The sequence below is a fragment of the Tasmannia lanceolata genome, unplaced genomic scaffold, assembly GCF_043159265.1.
Source record: "Tasmannia lanceolata isolate RefF3 unplaced genomic scaffold, GAP_Taslan_0.1 ptg000016l, whole genome shotgun sequence".
Taxonomy (NCBI): domain Eukaryota; kingdom Viridiplantae; phylum Streptophyta; class Magnoliopsida; order Canellales; family Winteraceae; genus Tasmannia; species Tasmannia lanceolata.
The window spans coordinates 11,952,552-11,968,843 of NW_027518693.1; the positions used below are offsets into that span (position 1 = coordinate 11,952,552).

Below are 16,292 nucleotides of genomic sequence, written 5' to 3' on the forward strand. Positions count from 1 at the left end.
TGTGAGAAAAACAATAATTTATTCTCGTCACCCTAAAGCAGGAACACCATCAAAGTCTTTCTTGAAGTATGCGATTATACTTATAGGACTAGCTATTTCATACACCAAGACCAAATAGTCAGTGATAAGTTGTATCACCCTAAAGCAGGAACACCATCAAAGTCTTGAATAAGCATCAAATATATGTCTGCTTTATATTTTCCAAAATTTAGCCATGTTAGAGATGCTAGCATTAGCTTGACCTAAACTCAGCCAGATTATCTATTTCAGGATAGCCATGAAAAAACCGTTGACTAAGTATGTTACGATGAATTAGTTCACTACACAACAGTTGTGGAAGTCGTATACTAACCCAGCTAATGGTAAGAGTTATGGCTGACTATACTAATCTTCATCAAGGACTTATACTATAGCAGAGTCAAAATACATGCCTTGAATCACTATAATATTTTCTGCTGAATATGTTATATAAGCTGACCATCAGAAGGCTTCATTACACAATATTTTATAGCCAACAAAACCATTCCTAATTTCTTGCATATCCTGGGCAATGTTTCATATTAAGTTCTGAATCTTTATCTTGAAGCCGCATGGGCAAACATTCCAATTCAAAACTTTCAACCACGTCAAAGACTTCAACAGACTCATCCAAGACTTTCAGATGGTATCGCTAGATGGATTATAATGCTCTATATAGCACCACAGAGTTGACAACACAGTAATTACCATGTGTTACCTAGAAGCTGGAACCATGAGTGCCTAAAGCGATGTAATGACTTACAGACTTGACAAACACATGAGGAATATGATTTAACTAAGCTGAAATATAGGTTATAGTAGGAAAGGCGTCCTCTGCAAAATCTATAATCAGTAAATGAATAAGCTCATCCTATAATTAGTGCTTTGGGACTCAAAACAGTTCATATTTATGAGATGCTAAAATATGACAAAACCTATACTAAGAACTGGTTCACGTCAGAATGGGCGTATTAATTCACATAAGAATGGACGTACAATACCAAAAGGATTTATTCATCTTCAAGCGAGCTTCAACAATCATACAGTAAGATTGATCTATATCAAGCCCATATCTTTATACAATGTAACTTTATACAATACAATAATAACGATAGATAGTGTGGGAAAACACTTTTGGCACACCAGATGAGAAGGAAAATGGCTACCTTCCTTCTCTTGTGATCAACAGACTCAAGGGCAGAACGCAGCTTATTTACTTGTGCCGAATCCTCTGCCTCTTCCGTTGCCAAGGTACCAGCAATATCCTAATCAAAGACCAACAAATCAAACAAAGGTATAAACAATTTCAATGAGGAGCATATTAATAATCATAAGTTACCTGCACAAAAATCAGAAAAATATAACCTTGATTCTATTGAAGTATTTCAAAGACTAAGTTTATGATCCGTGCATTTCGTCCACTACACAGGATCAGACATGCACAAGAAATTCTAAAGCCCATAATAGCTGCCCGGAGAGTATAGGATGGTATATAACAGATAAAATCCATAGAAATCAAAATGACATAAAAACTCTTTACTATAAATGCTAACAAGATCCATATACCAAGTTGGAGAAAACCAAGGATAATTTGTGTATATTAACTATATTAATTTTTAAGCAGACATCCTCCTGTTATTTTAAAGTATGCCACTTCAAATGCAGGAACAAAGTCACCGAATGAGACGACCATCACACAAACAGGTTAAGCTATAGAGATGACCACTCAAAAATTAAGGTCTCCAAGTAGATAAAATTGGAGGAGAATAGGGGCTTAAAAATACTGAGATAAACCATTGGTATGAATTAGTGACGCATCCTATTTTGGGAACTATTTCTGAAAAGCATTGTTTAAAAACTCAGACTCTAACCAGAACTCGGGCAAGTTAAGGACGAGTTGATTCAGGCGAGTCAATGATTGACAAGTTCAAGTTTTCATTAAATCAGGAGAGTCGAAGGAGTTTTTATTGACTCGATTGGGCCAATCTGGACTCAGAGGACTCGACCAAGGTTAAACCGAGTCGACTCAGGTGAGTCAATGATTGATTTGGAGACTTTTTGCATAGAAGGAAGATTCTTATCTTAGATCATTGTCCATTATGTATAGAAGCTGGGAAATCTGTGGATCATATTTTCTTACATTGCAAGGTGGAAGAGAGTTATGGAGTAAACAATTATGCAAATTTGGCAGTCAATGGGTCCCTGCAAAACTAATGGATCTATTACAAGTTTGGTAGACAGTTCCTAGGAAGAAAAGAGGCAAAGTATTATGGAATGTTTCCTAGCCATTTGGAAAGAAAGAAACGAAATAGTTTTTTATGTGACCTCTAAAAACTCGGCGTTTCTCTTGATTAAAGTCATCGCTTTGATGAAATCATGGGTCAAATTCTTCCAAGATTCATATTTGTGTCCGCCTATGCCTTATGGGAAGATTGGACAGGAGTTTGCTCTAGCAGGAAGAAGAAGGAAAAATAGAGCAAGATTGGACCCCACCTCGTAGAGGTTTTCCTTAAACTAAATTTTGATTAATCTAGCTTGGGAAATCCTGGCCCGGCCGGGATTGGTTGAGTCCTGAGAAACGAACAAGGGGAGGTTCTTTAGGCGTTCATGGGTCCCATTGGTGTCGCAAAAGCCTCGAAAGCAAAGGTGTGAGCAATTCACCAAGGACTAGAACTATTGGCTAGAGATTGTCTAGTTAATGTGGTGATAGAAGGGGACTCCTTGAATGTGATCCTTTGGTTAGGCAAATCAGAGAAACATCCGTGGAGATTTGACAGGTTCTTCGATGAGATGTTTGATTGGGTGAGATCTTCTTCTATAATCTTACATCATGTTCTGCAATCTGCTAACTCGGTCACTGATGGGTTAGCTAGAGAAGAGGTCTAAAAGGAGTCACTGGCTCTTTTTTTACTCTCCCCCTCTTGAATGTATTTTCGTTTCTTGTAGTGTCTAGCACTCTACCTATGTTCCTTTTATTTCTTTCTCTATTGTACTCCAACCATCTCTGTCCTCTTCTTCAATAAAATTGGCTACATTTTTTAAAAAAAAAGGTAATTAGGAGTTTATTAGTATAAGAGCTTGAGTTAATTTATGAAATGTTTTGGAGTCAAATTTCTGTATTTTACTTTCACTCAGAAATTTAAGATGTAGATGCCTAGATGTAACATGAAATCCAGAGCATAAGCCCAGTATCATTGTAATTAGAAGGTGAGTAATTAGGAATCGGTTTAGTATATAAAATTAGGCGATATAGGCAGCTCAAAAAGGACAAATTTTATTACTGAGTTTTACGTTTATTTTGCTCAAATTTTCAGAGCTTTTATATTATTCCCTTGCTGATAATTTCCTATTCAATTTTCCATGTGCCTTGCTACATCCCTTTATTCAATACATTGTTTGGGAAGATTCCAGTTCTGCATAAATGCCTGAAATTTTATGAGTGAAAATTTCAGCATAAATGCCAACAACGAATTGAAACAGAAAACAAAGGAAGAAGGATCAGTTTAAACAAAGAGTAAATTTCAGATGTTAAAATATTTCTCCAGTTTCAAGGAAATACCTTCAGGTGCTGCAATTGAGATGAGTAAACCCGCTTGGCATACTCAGATAAAAGCTGGCCTAAAGCATCGGTAAAGGGAGGAAGTGCGGCACCAAGACCAGCCATCCAACCGTCCATAATTGCAGTTGAAAGTAATTCTAACTGCCCGGTTGCTCCCCCTATTGCATCGGCACCAGTAACAGAAAGAAACTCAAAATTCTCTGCAAGCCAGGATCTGATCTGGCGTTGCAGCTCACCGGCAGGTGTATGGACAAAGAGAGCCGCAAGAGCCTTGTTTCCAACTGCAAAAATTTTGGCTTCCTCAGTTATTTCCCTGAGCTTTCCACCAGTTACATGCTGCCTCCACGTCTCCTGACAGTTTTAAGAAAAAAACAACTAGGTCAACAGTAATCTTCACAAACAAATAAATATGCCAAAAGGGGTATTGCCAGATCCTATATTCAAATAATAACAACTGATCATAAACATGGTTTCAAATTACGGCCGAAATGCCGAAAGTTGGAAGAAAAAAAATCAGTTTCAGTATGGACCGAAACCGAAATTTAAAACCTTGATCATAAACAAAATCCCACTAGAACATCACAGTAAAGAATTTCATGGTATTCCATGTGAATAGTGACATAACATGCTTGATTGTACAAATAGCTTGTGTCAAAGAAAATAAGGAGTAAAGGCACGAGCTGACAAGCACCAAGTAAAAAGTGTTTATAGCATTACCTGATCAATCCCTCGAACCTTCAAGACAATTGATGAAAATTTAGACTTCTTTTCTTGTTTTATATTCACTTTAAATCCATGAAAGTGCTCATCAACCAGAGCATGTCTCCCACTGGAATCATAATGCACTGGAGACCTGCCAGGACTACTACCACGGCTGGAGCTTCTACTGCGGCCAGTATTAGCTTTCTCTAGAAAGCGTTCAACTGGAGAAACCTATTACACAACAGAATGGTGAACAAACGGCCGACTCTCACCTCTCCATTAAAAAAACACTAAGAAACAAAGGTAGCATGTCAAGTTACAAAACCTTGATAGATTGCAATTCCGGTGATCTAGCAAGCAAAGATCTTATGTACAGAATTCTAACACGAGACACAAGCATGGTGTCCATCACTCTCCTCGGTTCCATCTTACGGATAAATGCAAAAACAGCGTCTCTAATTTCAGCAAGTATTTCATGCTCTCGTGCAGCTCCTGCTTTAATGACTGCAGCCAAAACCTGTCACATGATATTATAACAGTTCTTTTTCAGAAATATGGCAAATGTGGAGACGTCAAATAATTAAGATGACCAATAAGCTAAAAAGTAATTCGTAATTCAGATCTTCCACTGTTAATCTCCATCTTTCAAGAAAGAAAATCAACACAAATCCTGCCATATCAAATCCTGGACTAAAAATCCAATCTTATCTTCTGCAGAAAATGGTGGGAAAGCATGCATTTGACTAACCACTACCAATTGCAGGTTGCTCCTGCATACAATGAGTTGACATTTACTGACCAATAGTGACAAGGGGGGTTAGGTTCTGTAAATATCAGGAAGGTTTATATAGTTGATCCCAAATTGAATTTCACCTCCTCATTCACTAGCAGTAGCCGGAAAGCATATTTGTATATCAACAACAATGTTCAAATGAGGTTCACTAAGGCACTTGAGTCTAGTTAATCCTTTCATGTTAAATTTTTTTTTCGTTCATTCTACCTACCCTTGTATCTAGAGTCTAGACACAAGAGTGTTGATACACATTGGCCTTCACACAGGAGGCGTTGGAAAACAAGATCCTGACAAGTGATCAACTGGCTAAGCACAATACTCTGATTAATTGGTCTTTTGTGGAACCCTTTATTTTAACAAGGAAAAATTCATTCAGAAACAAATGGGACTATACCGAGGTAGAACCAAACCAGATAGATAATCCTTTCATCGGAATCTGGCAAGATCACCAGATATATGGGAGAAGGAAATGCCCACCCAAGAGCTTAGGTCACAATTTCTCACAATGATATTGGCAAAGCTCCGTGGTCCCAAAGATTTGTTAGCTGCCCATGATATAACATTCGCTCTCACCTTCTGCCCAAATGTGATTTTCCTTGAATTCATTGAAAGGATTGAGGCCTTTGAGAAGCGAGGTAATCTGTGAATGATCAGATTATAGTTTATCATCACGCACACCCCCCTCTATCCCAGCCAGTCTTTTGTGGAACCCTTGAAGAGGAATTGTTCCATATCTCCAACTGTTGTCAGAAAAAATTTTCTAAAGCAATTAATATTCACTCAGTAACTTAAGATTGGATTCCCCATTTCCTATGTAATAATACTTGTGATGCTACTTGTTGGGGATAAGAGAATTAATCTCTGGTGTATCCTTTTTCATTCTATTCCTTGGAATAAATGTTACTAGCAAACCAATAGGAGAATCACTAGCTGTCATCTTGATTTGAGCGTTGTTCTCCGAGGAATCATCATTCACTTCTCAAAGCTGGTCATTCTTTAGATTGTTTTAGATTGAAAAGTTTGAGACCAACATGTAAATAAATATTCCTGTGAAAATCCCATTCTTGAAGACGGCAGCAAGATATTTGGTCTCCTACTATTGGCCAGAAAAAGGTTAACTGCGACGGTAGAAACATAGACTAATTTGGTGAGGATGAGCTACATATTCACACAGTTTTAACACATTGATTTTAGTCCACTTAACGGGTGAAAGAACTCCTGTCCACTGGAATTAACACATTATCATTATTAAGCAGCGCAGGCACAAAGATGAACATAACTTGCAGTGGTACACCACTATCAAATACTTGCAAAAGGGTTACACAAAATCAACCCAGTGGTATCATGACTCTAGAAAAACAGCTTCTTTAGAAATTTTCACCACATTCGTATGATAAAAGCTCGCGAGCCTATCTACCATCAGCAAATGAAATAACTTTATAGCTATTATTTGTGGACACGGACATGCAATGTCGCATGTCGACACGGAACGGAGTGTCAGACATGGCAAACCCCCTGAATTTAGAAACGGGGACACAGCTACAACACAAAGTGTATATAATCATGATTGTAGATACAAATTCGTGTGTCGGGTTTCGAAACGGATATGAGTTGTCTGACATGGCAACATCTTAAAATTTATAAATAGTGACACGTACATACATATTAAATTACCAATTACTATCCTAATTTGTAGCAATATAAATATGGTATTCATTTAACAAACAAAGTGTCCAAAGGAATGTCAACACGTGTGCACACGCGTGTCTTGTCGGACACGGCAGGACACGTGTGTCAGCAATAAACTCAAAGTGTCGGCTAAATTATAGCTTTATAGGCATACCAGCATCAAAAGCTTGTTTGCTCCATCGGCAATGGTGGCAAGACTATCGTATTGTTCAGGATCGAAGTCCATCAGTGCAGCAGTCAAGTATTCTCCAGCAGGAGTCGTCTTAATTTTCTCAGGGCCTGATTTGACCACAGCAACAGCATTTTCATTCTTATCAGGGATTGGTGCCAATGGAAGAACATCCAGAGAATGTCCTCTGCTACTTCCGCTCCTGCCAATGCATCACAATTCACAACGAAAAATTCTCTATGAAAACAAAAGGCCAAACGAAAACAAGTCAATGAAACAACCACAACAGTTGCCATTTTCTACCAATTACCCGGTATACCTGCCTAGGTCTAGAGACGGAAGATTCCCCCGTCCTTTAGCAAATGGACTTGATACCTACTCAAATATGATAGTGGTAGAGGATAAATTAGAAACTACTAGCAACTGATAAAAAGCATAGCTTCAGCAAAAACCAAGCATATATGTCCAAGGAAAACAAAAATCTCAACAAAACACAAGACTTTACAAAACCCAGCTCGGCCATAAATTGCCAAGAGGAATTTCATTCGACACTGGTAACAATGATATTAACATTTATGAGACAAAACAATTCATGATCAATTGAAATTTATTGCACTTGCATTGTCTGTACCTTAAATTAAATTTTGCAAACTAAAGCATGATCGATGGACACTACAAAAAGTAATGGTTGCTATGAATGTCTCATTTTTTTTTGTGTGTGATTTGCGAGGTAAAGATTGATCAATCGACACTCCAAAAATTAATGGTTGCGATGTATGTCTGTGTATGAGTGTAGACATACACAAATTTATTAGTCCTCATTACACCATCCTTAATCTTGCATCATCCCTCACCCTCCTCTCACTTGGAGAGATTTATAAATTTCACACATGTATATATTTAAGTCTATGCATATATGCTTGTATGTGTATCCGTCGATGTGCATATTTCTTTATCATGATGGTCATGGACATAAAAGGGCATAAAATGAAAAGAAAAAGGAAAACACTACATGAATCCTGTGTTGAAGGAACAGTGAGGATGTGGATGGCATACAAAATCTTTGTTGAGGACAAGTAGTAATAGTTGTTAGAAATAACACAGATTTACAAATTTGTGGCGTATGTCATTAATGAGGCGTATGTAACTCCTTGTATTAGGGCTTTTCATCACCAGATAATACAATCAAACTCCACGAACTTTATCTCCTCTTACTTATTCTTATCGCAAAACGTAATTGAAGTAGGTTTAACATGGTACCTGAGCATAGGTGATCAAGACTCAAAGGCTATCTTCATGCAATACGATAGAAGTACAGCTCCAGCATCCCGAAACCCTGGTTTCCCCAATTTTCTCGTCTCCCAAGTTGAAAAGCCTAGTTTCAGAAACTTCTCTCTCTCTCTCTCTCTCTCTCTCTCTCTCTCTCTCTCTCTCTCTCTCTCTCTCTCTCTCTCTCTCTCCCAAAACCATAGCTTCTTATTTGTTTTCTTTCTATGTATGAAAAATCTAATCTCTCTATATGAGTAATACCAATTCCACCTTTTGAAATTCATATTTCTAGAGCCTCACCTTTAAGCCACTATTCCTCCTTATGTCTTCTATCTCCTTCCTTCAACCCACCCAAAATTCATTCCATTCCTTCAAAATTTCTAAATCCCCATCTCCCTTCCATTCGAAAAGCCATTTTCATTCATCAATCAAATATCCTACCTTTAGACCACAATTTTCTACTTCCCACATTGTATAAATAAAAAATCTCCTTTCTTTTCTTCCTCCATATTCTCGTGAAATACAAAACGCTTTTTTTTTATCAAAATCTTTTCTGTATTTTTCTTGAACTCTTCTCAAACGTGTTCCGATAGTTCCACCACAATTGCCTCATGAAATTATTCCTGAATGCAAACTTTGTAACTATGGTCCTTAGTATCACTGTCATTTACTTGTATATGTAACATTATGAGAAGCAAGGTTTCAGGTTTCGGTTTGTAATTATTGTCCTTGCTATCGCTGCCTGTCATTTATTTGTACATGTAACCATGGTTTTAACTTTTAAATTTCGACCGAAATCCAAAATTTCGGATTTTGGTCAAGAACAAAACCGAAACCCACAGACCACATGTAACTTTGAGACGCAAGGAGTAACTTTGAAAATACAAAATAAATTTGCAAATATTGTGCACTGGCCATGTCCCCAAAAAAAAGGAAATAAATTTGGAAATATTGTGAAAATTTTGAAAATATTGTGCTGGCCATGTCTCTCTCTATCTCTACCTCTCTCCACTTGTGTCTACGGAAATTCAGGAGAGAGAGAGAGAGAGTTTATTTCCTTATTTTAAGGCTTTACCAGAATTTATGAGAGAGTTTTTTTCCTTCTTTTTTGGTTTTCCGAATTTATTTCCTTCTTTTTTGCGTTTACGATTACTTACACCTACTTTTCGTATTTTAAAATTTACACATGGTCCACTAACAATCCGCTTGTCCTTATCATTCCTCTATTTCATATTATCCAGAAACTTCGACCGAAATTACCAAAATTTCAGTCGAAATTTAACATTAAAAAAACAGTGTAAGCGATTTCGACCGAAATTTCGTAATTTAGGTCGAAATTTCGGTTTGGGAGGGGGGCGAAACCGGTAGCAAAACCGAAATTTCAAACCATGCATGTAACAATGCTTTTGAGAAGCAAAGTTTCCGGTGTCAGTTTCAGTGTGCATTTCGGTCATGACAAAATGCAATTTTGGTGGAAATTCTGTAAAATCATGAAAACTTATAGAAAAATATGCAAATTGTGGAGATTGATGATAAAAATTTCAGAAAGAACAAGAAGCACAGACACAGACTCAAAATCCATCGCTTAAGTAAAAAACTACTCAATAGTTTAACAACATCGAACACCTAGTGGCACGCACTATTGTGCTTGTCTGATAATTCAATGCGTACCTGATTTCACATGCAATTCACACAAATATTTATATATTATTACAGAATATATATACTATTACATGATATATAAAAGTATATATATATATATATATATATATATATATATATATATTATGTAATAATATATAGATATTTATAATGGTTATAACAGGTAAAAGCAGTGTTTTAAAACTTGCCGACTCGGCTCGGAACTCAGCGGAGTGGACGCGGATCTGAGGCGGCCGCATTTGGGAGCCCCTGACTCAGCGAGTTTTGGCCAAGTACTCTATGCCATCTGAAACACCAAGCTAACTTTCTGCCCATTTTTCGCACAAAAAACCTCCTGAAACCCTATCTCACGAAGAAGAAGATGGAGAAATGATATTTTCACCCTTCTTTTCTATAGGGACAGCCCCAGTAAAAGTATAAAATAATTATAGATACACTACAAGGGGCTGTCCCGAGTAATACAAAGGGCTGTCGGGAATAAAACAAAGGGGATAATACTTAACTTACCCCTTTTAAATTTCTTGTGCAGAGTGATGTGCAGTGAAAGGACAAGCAATGTAATACACGGTGGGTTTATCTTGTCATCACAGCCTAGCTTGACAGAATGACAGGCATAAACTCATCACTACTATGGCAGCCTACTTTGACTTGTTTTGCAGAATCGTCTTGTCTTTTAGTATTTAAATAAATATAAAATGTTACTATAGTTCCCATAAAGCTCTTACAAGTCAATTAAAAATAAAGGACAAGCTGAAATTGTGCAATTACTAAACATAGGTTGGGCTGATATCGTTCACCTAAATCTAATGCCCAATTTGAAATTGCATGGGTACATGTATGAGTGTCAAAATCAGACATAGGTACTGAGTGTTGGATTTGGCTAACCTCAGAAAAAAGATTAGTCGATTCAACAATATATTTTAATCAATTCCAATTTCAGTTCACAGTTCACACTATAATATGGTTATAACAGGTAATATATGGGGAATTTTAGTATGCCAAAACATGTAATAATCGTAAAATTGTTGTAGTAGTATTTAGAAAAAGGGGGCTTGTCCAAAGCTTTGTTATTTTAGTTAGGTTCAAGTCTGACGGGAATAATATTCTACGACTAGCAACTCATTGATTTTCAAACCGATCCACTTAATATATATTATTTGGTTTACTAATCCTTTATATTGGGATGAGTACTCAAATGTTTTGCCAACTCCTCATGGGGGGATAAATCCATATAATTTTGAATCAGAGCTCTGGATCTTTGTTCATCCCTCGTAGTAATAATATCTTGGGGATTGCAACGATAACTTGGGATATCTACTATACGACCATTAACTAAAATATGTCTATGGTTAACTAATTGCCTGGCTCCCAGAATGGTCGAATCTAGATAAAGGACTTCCAAAAGTGTCGTAGTGAATCCCCAAGTATTGGAATCTGACATAGTTACGTCGCCCATTCAGAAGAATCCATGTAACATAGGTAAGAACGCAGGAGTTTGACACAAATAGTTTAAGAAGATTTAGCATGGCAATCCTGTTGCAACTCCAGTAGTTTATAATAAAAAGATAGCAGCACCGGGAGCAATCCAATAATTGACCGTAAAAAGACCAGACTTAGGCAATGGATCAATTTTGTCAATTTATGCATGAGCTAAGACAAGAACACTTACAGAAAAAATAATTGTTAGGAATATTTAAGGGAATTTGGATCATGGTTTTCTATATGCTCTTGATGGAAATAAAGTAAGTATAATTGATGTGTTTTTTAGATGCAAACTAGGCAGGAAACCCTAACACTAAGAGATGACTTACAGCATATTGTGTACTAGTAAACAATAGCCTAGTTGATTTGAATGACAGTTATTTCAGGAGATTGGTATGTATTCAGTAGGACATGATAAGTTATATTAGACCATCAAAGTGCAATAAAAATATAAAAGAATCCATTGTTTAGTTCCAGAACAAAACACGTCAAGATTGATTTTTCAGTTTGTTAAAAAAAAGGTGACAATTGGTGAGATGGCTCCTTCATGCCAAGCGAAGATCAAGTGGCAGATATTTTCACCAAAGGCCTTAGAAGTGATCATCACTCCTGCTGACTGGCAAGATGTACACGCTCAAAGGAACAATTCACTTGTCGTGGAGTGTTATAATTTATAAATGACAAATAAATTTACAGACTTACGGTGTATATCATTAATGGTAGTTTGTCAATAATTTGCTTTCAGTGACATATAAGACATTGGGAATTTCGGGAAAATGTAATTTTTCAAATTTTTTTCAACAATTTCAGACGAAATTACTGAAATTTCAATGAAATTTGTTTTTTTTTTTACCGAATTTCGGCCAAAATTTTGGTACTTCGGCCGAAATTTGAAACCACGGTGGCAACTGATGTACTATCGGAGCTTGTACCAGGACATGAGATACAGGAAGCCAGTGCTGCAAGTTATAATTTCAGTAGTACAGAGAACTACGAGAGTTGCTAACAGATTACACACAAACACAAAAGGTAACAAGTACAGCAAGTTGTGAACATCTCCTTGAATAACCCAAAGCAGTTCCACTTGAATTAAAACTGATAACATTTAAATGATGAAAGACAAAAAAGCTATTTACTCTGGTGAAGAGATTAACCTGGGGTGATCCACCTATTGATGCTTTATCTGTCAATCTGTCAAACAGCTTCTCATTTTCCTCATGCAACCTCTATGGAAAAAACATTTAAATGTATTACAGTTAAGCCAAAATTTTAAATAATTTAAAAAATGAACAGATGCATCAGAAATTGACAACCAGGAGACATAAATAAAATCAACATACAACCATGATTTTGAACACCATACAGCTACATGCTGAAGTTCAATAATAACATTTTAAAGTTTAAAAACAGAGGTTAAAAACTCGGCCAAGGTACAAGAGAATCCATTTGAGCGATCAAGTTGAAGCTGTCAAGTTTTCTTTAAGTCGAGCTAGTCAAAGGCATTTTTTTTATTGACTTGGTAGAACAAAACTCGAACTCGGGCCAAGGTAAAAGGAAGTCGACTCGGGCGACTCGATCGTTGACTCAGGGAGATTTTACAGTCTTCAAAACTGCAGAACTCCAAACAGATGAAGTGCCAGCAGTGTTAATAGAACATATTAATGGGTTATGTAGGCAAACATAATACCAAAGTTGTACCTGCAACATTGTTTGTAGAAAACTTAAATAGAAAGTAGCACATTACAAGTCATAGCCACCAATTTTGGATTCGGGAATAATTCCACAGGGAAAATGTGTTGCCATTAAAAAAATGGAATAGTTTGAGAAAAGATTGGAAAATCCCATGTGCTATTACAGTTAAAACATATTTATTAAGTATTATTTTATGAGGAATGCTAGACTCACAGGAGCCCTTGCAAAAAATGGCTACAAGGGCTCTCCCATTGGTCAATTTCCATTTATGATGGCACAGAAAATTACAATCATAAGTTCATAACTGTCATAAATGAAATTGACCAATGGGAGAGCCCTTATACCCTTTTTTGCAAGGGCTCCTGTGAGTTTAGCATTTCTCTTATATATATATATATATATATATATATATATAAAATTTAATACAAGTGAATTGCATCGTGTGTTGACCCCAACTAGCTTGGGACAGAGGCTTAGTTGAGTTGAGAATTGCATAATGTGTTGGCTGCGTCATAAAGGTCAAGTTTTAGGCATATTAAATGTGAATTACTCACAAAATTTGTGCTTCATAAAGGTCATGGTCCCAAAAGAAAGCAACCTCCTTAGGAGAAGGGGGCAGAGTCGCAAAAAGATAGAAGACGGGGAGAGTTAACACCTTACTTTTATCTGAATAATAGGATCCGACTAAAATTCCACCAGCTTCGCAGGCGGCGAAACAATCAGGTTTTATACCCAAGAGAGGATAATAAAACATAAGTAATGTTGCTTGAAGACTCAAGAATCCATTCGAGGCTTGGTGGAATCATTTTAAAATCCAATGGTATTATAATGGTTCCTTTTTTTTTGCTGGTCCTATAGCTAACTCTTTTCTTTTCAATGGCATTGATAGTCCTGCAGCTAACTAACATGCTAATCAACACATATCTGAATGGGGCTTGAAACGAACTTAATTTACTTCTCACCATTATATCAATAAGCTCATGAGCTTTCTAAGTAATCAAGTGCCATAAGAAAGACGCATGCCTTCCTTGCCGTTTTTCTAAGATTTTAAATTTTTTTCTGAAATGGAATTTTCTAAAATCTTAATGACAATCGAATTCTGGTCCTGGTCGTTTTCTGCATATCAAAGAGAAGGGACAGCTTTGTCCTACCATTTAGCTAATTTTGGTGTTTCAGGCCAATAATATAACTATTTTGCAGCATATGGCTCTTCTAATGACCCTCAAATGGGTCACAGCTTCATTGTCAGCTCCTTTCCTTTTTCAGTTAATATAATTTTCTTCTACTTCTTTAAAAAGAAAGAAAAAATATATACATATAACACAATTGATTGTTAATAATATTAGCATTATTTTAGCACCAAAACCTGTGATAGTAGCTCTATTGTGGGGTGTGAGAACACGTACACGGTGTGCCACTTCCATCAGCATGCACGGTGGGGGTAAGGCTCATTCAGGTTGCTCTTGTATACATAATACTAAGTATATGTAAAGTGCATAGTTATACACTTAAACATGTAATTATGCAGAAACTGATTTGTTAATTTTGGTATATTTTATTATAAATTGTAAAAATGGAAAGTTAGAAACATTCTAAATTTTTGAAACGGATTTCGTTATAGATTTGGAGATATTTCAATTTCCAAAATACTTGAACTCAACATTTGGGTATATTTTGAATATGAAGAAGCTTCCCTTAGCTAAATCCTAAAAATATGGTATGAGAATATTTTGAAGAATTGTTTGCATTGTGATTTCAGGGCATTCAAAGATATTCTATGTAACGTCGATATTATTACTCTAGATCACAAATAGTACACGATTGGAATCGTTTGCTCTACCACACGAAATGCATGACACAGGTGTAAAGTGGGGGTATGCTTTTTGATAACCCTGATAAAAAGCCCATCAGACACTACTACTGGAGAGACTTGAACTCAAGTCGGTGCCACATATAACAGAATTTGAAAATGTTTGCTTACATAGAAATACTTGAAGCAGCATCTTGCTAGTAGAACAACTACAGACGGAAACCAATTAACAACTTATTTTCTCCAAACATAAGAATATAGAAAAGATTCAGGTTTAGAACAAGGGAGATGATCCCCCCCCCCCCCTCTCGTCCCCCCAACACCCTTTTTGATGTCAAATTATGTTAAAAGGGGGGCGCATTATCCTTTGGGGTGTGTGGGTGGGTTGAAAAAATCATCGGCCTAGAATAATGCTGAAAATATCTATGGAATGGGAGCTGGTACCCCCACCAACTTGTTTTGGCCCTTTCCACTCATCTCTTTTGTTCAGGAACTTTTCATTGGTTTGCTGAGCTATAGAACGGACAAAAAATCCGTAAATAAAAGTGGTGTGTGGTACACCGAACAAAAAAAGTTTGGTGGCAATCCCCTTTCTGTTACAGGATTTGAAACCATTCAATGATAAAGAGAGTATAGAAGAATCATCTACCAACAAATGAACGTGTTCATAACTCATAACCAAAAATAAACCAAACAATCTAAACAACACATTTAATTAAAATAGGCATGTAATGTTTTAGCTCGTAGCACACACCTCAATAAGTGCATCCCGTTTTGAGAGCTCTTCTTCAAGTTTCTTCGTAACTGAAGAATCTATGGTGTTCCTCGTTTCGATGGGAGTTGATAGAACCCCATTAGACTCAGATTCTGACCCAAGAGCTGACCTAGCATCACTAGAATAGATGGCGTCGTTGAGATGTGATTCCATACTCTTAACTTTGGCCTACAGAAGAAAAGATAATGCATTGTTTACCTAATGCAAATTAACGGCAAGAGGGAAATAATTTCAATGATAAAGATCAGACAGAAAAGTTTCCTAATTTTCAGCTGCATTCATTAATCACTACCCTCTGTCATTTCTTCATCTCAAAAACTAAACCAGAAATGCTTAGGGTGAAAGTAATTAACAACAAAAAATAACTTTTTAAAACCATTTGCTTTACCAAGAAATATACAAAAAAAAAAAGTTGTTCCAGAAATATCAAGGTTATGATACTGCACAATGCCTACTAAAGCCACACCGAAATTTTCTAAAAACTAAACTGAGGATATAAATTATTCAATCTGAGAGTAAATGCAACCACCATCCTGTGCATCTTTAGCAAGGTCATCTTCTATATTGATGTAGGACGTTCCTTAAATCTAGGTCTTTTAGTTGGTTTTCCTTTATTTTGGGTCTCTTTTGTTAGTTTGAGAATAGAGATAATGCTTATCTCTAATCTCTCTT

At 36.5% G+C, this 16,292-nt stretch overlaps 1 protein-coding gene across 4 annotated transcripts in view; it reads right to left on the bottom strand.

Annotated features, from left to right (window-relative positions):
- Nucleotides 1-16,292, bottom strand: part of LOC143848453 (kinesin-like protein KIN-14B) — a 55,872-nt gene that overhangs the window by 4,064 nt on the left and 35,516 nt on the right. For 3 of the 4 annotated variants that reach the window (XM_077357403.1, XM_077357402.1, XM_077357401.1), the window contains 8 exons: nt 15,600-15,788; nt 12,498-12,569; nt 7,241-7,305; nt 6,916-7,132; nt 4,605-4,796; nt 4,295-4,510; nt 3,578-3,928; nt 1,185-1,283 (listed from right to left, as the gene is read on the bottom strand). In XM_077357403.1, the coding sequence (XP_077213518.1) occupies nt 1,185-1,283; nt 3,578-3,928; nt 4,295-4,510; nt 4,605-4,796; nt 6,916-7,132; nt 7,241-7,305; nt 12,498-12,569; nt 15,600-15,788 (1,401 nt within the window). The remainder of the gene's footprint in view (nt 1-1,184; nt 1,284-3,577; nt 3,929-4,294; nt 4,511-4,604; nt 4,797-6,915; nt 7,133-7,240; nt 7,306-12,497; nt 12,570-15,599; nt 15,789-16,292) is intronic. The other variant, XM_077357404.1, reaches the window with a different exon arrangement.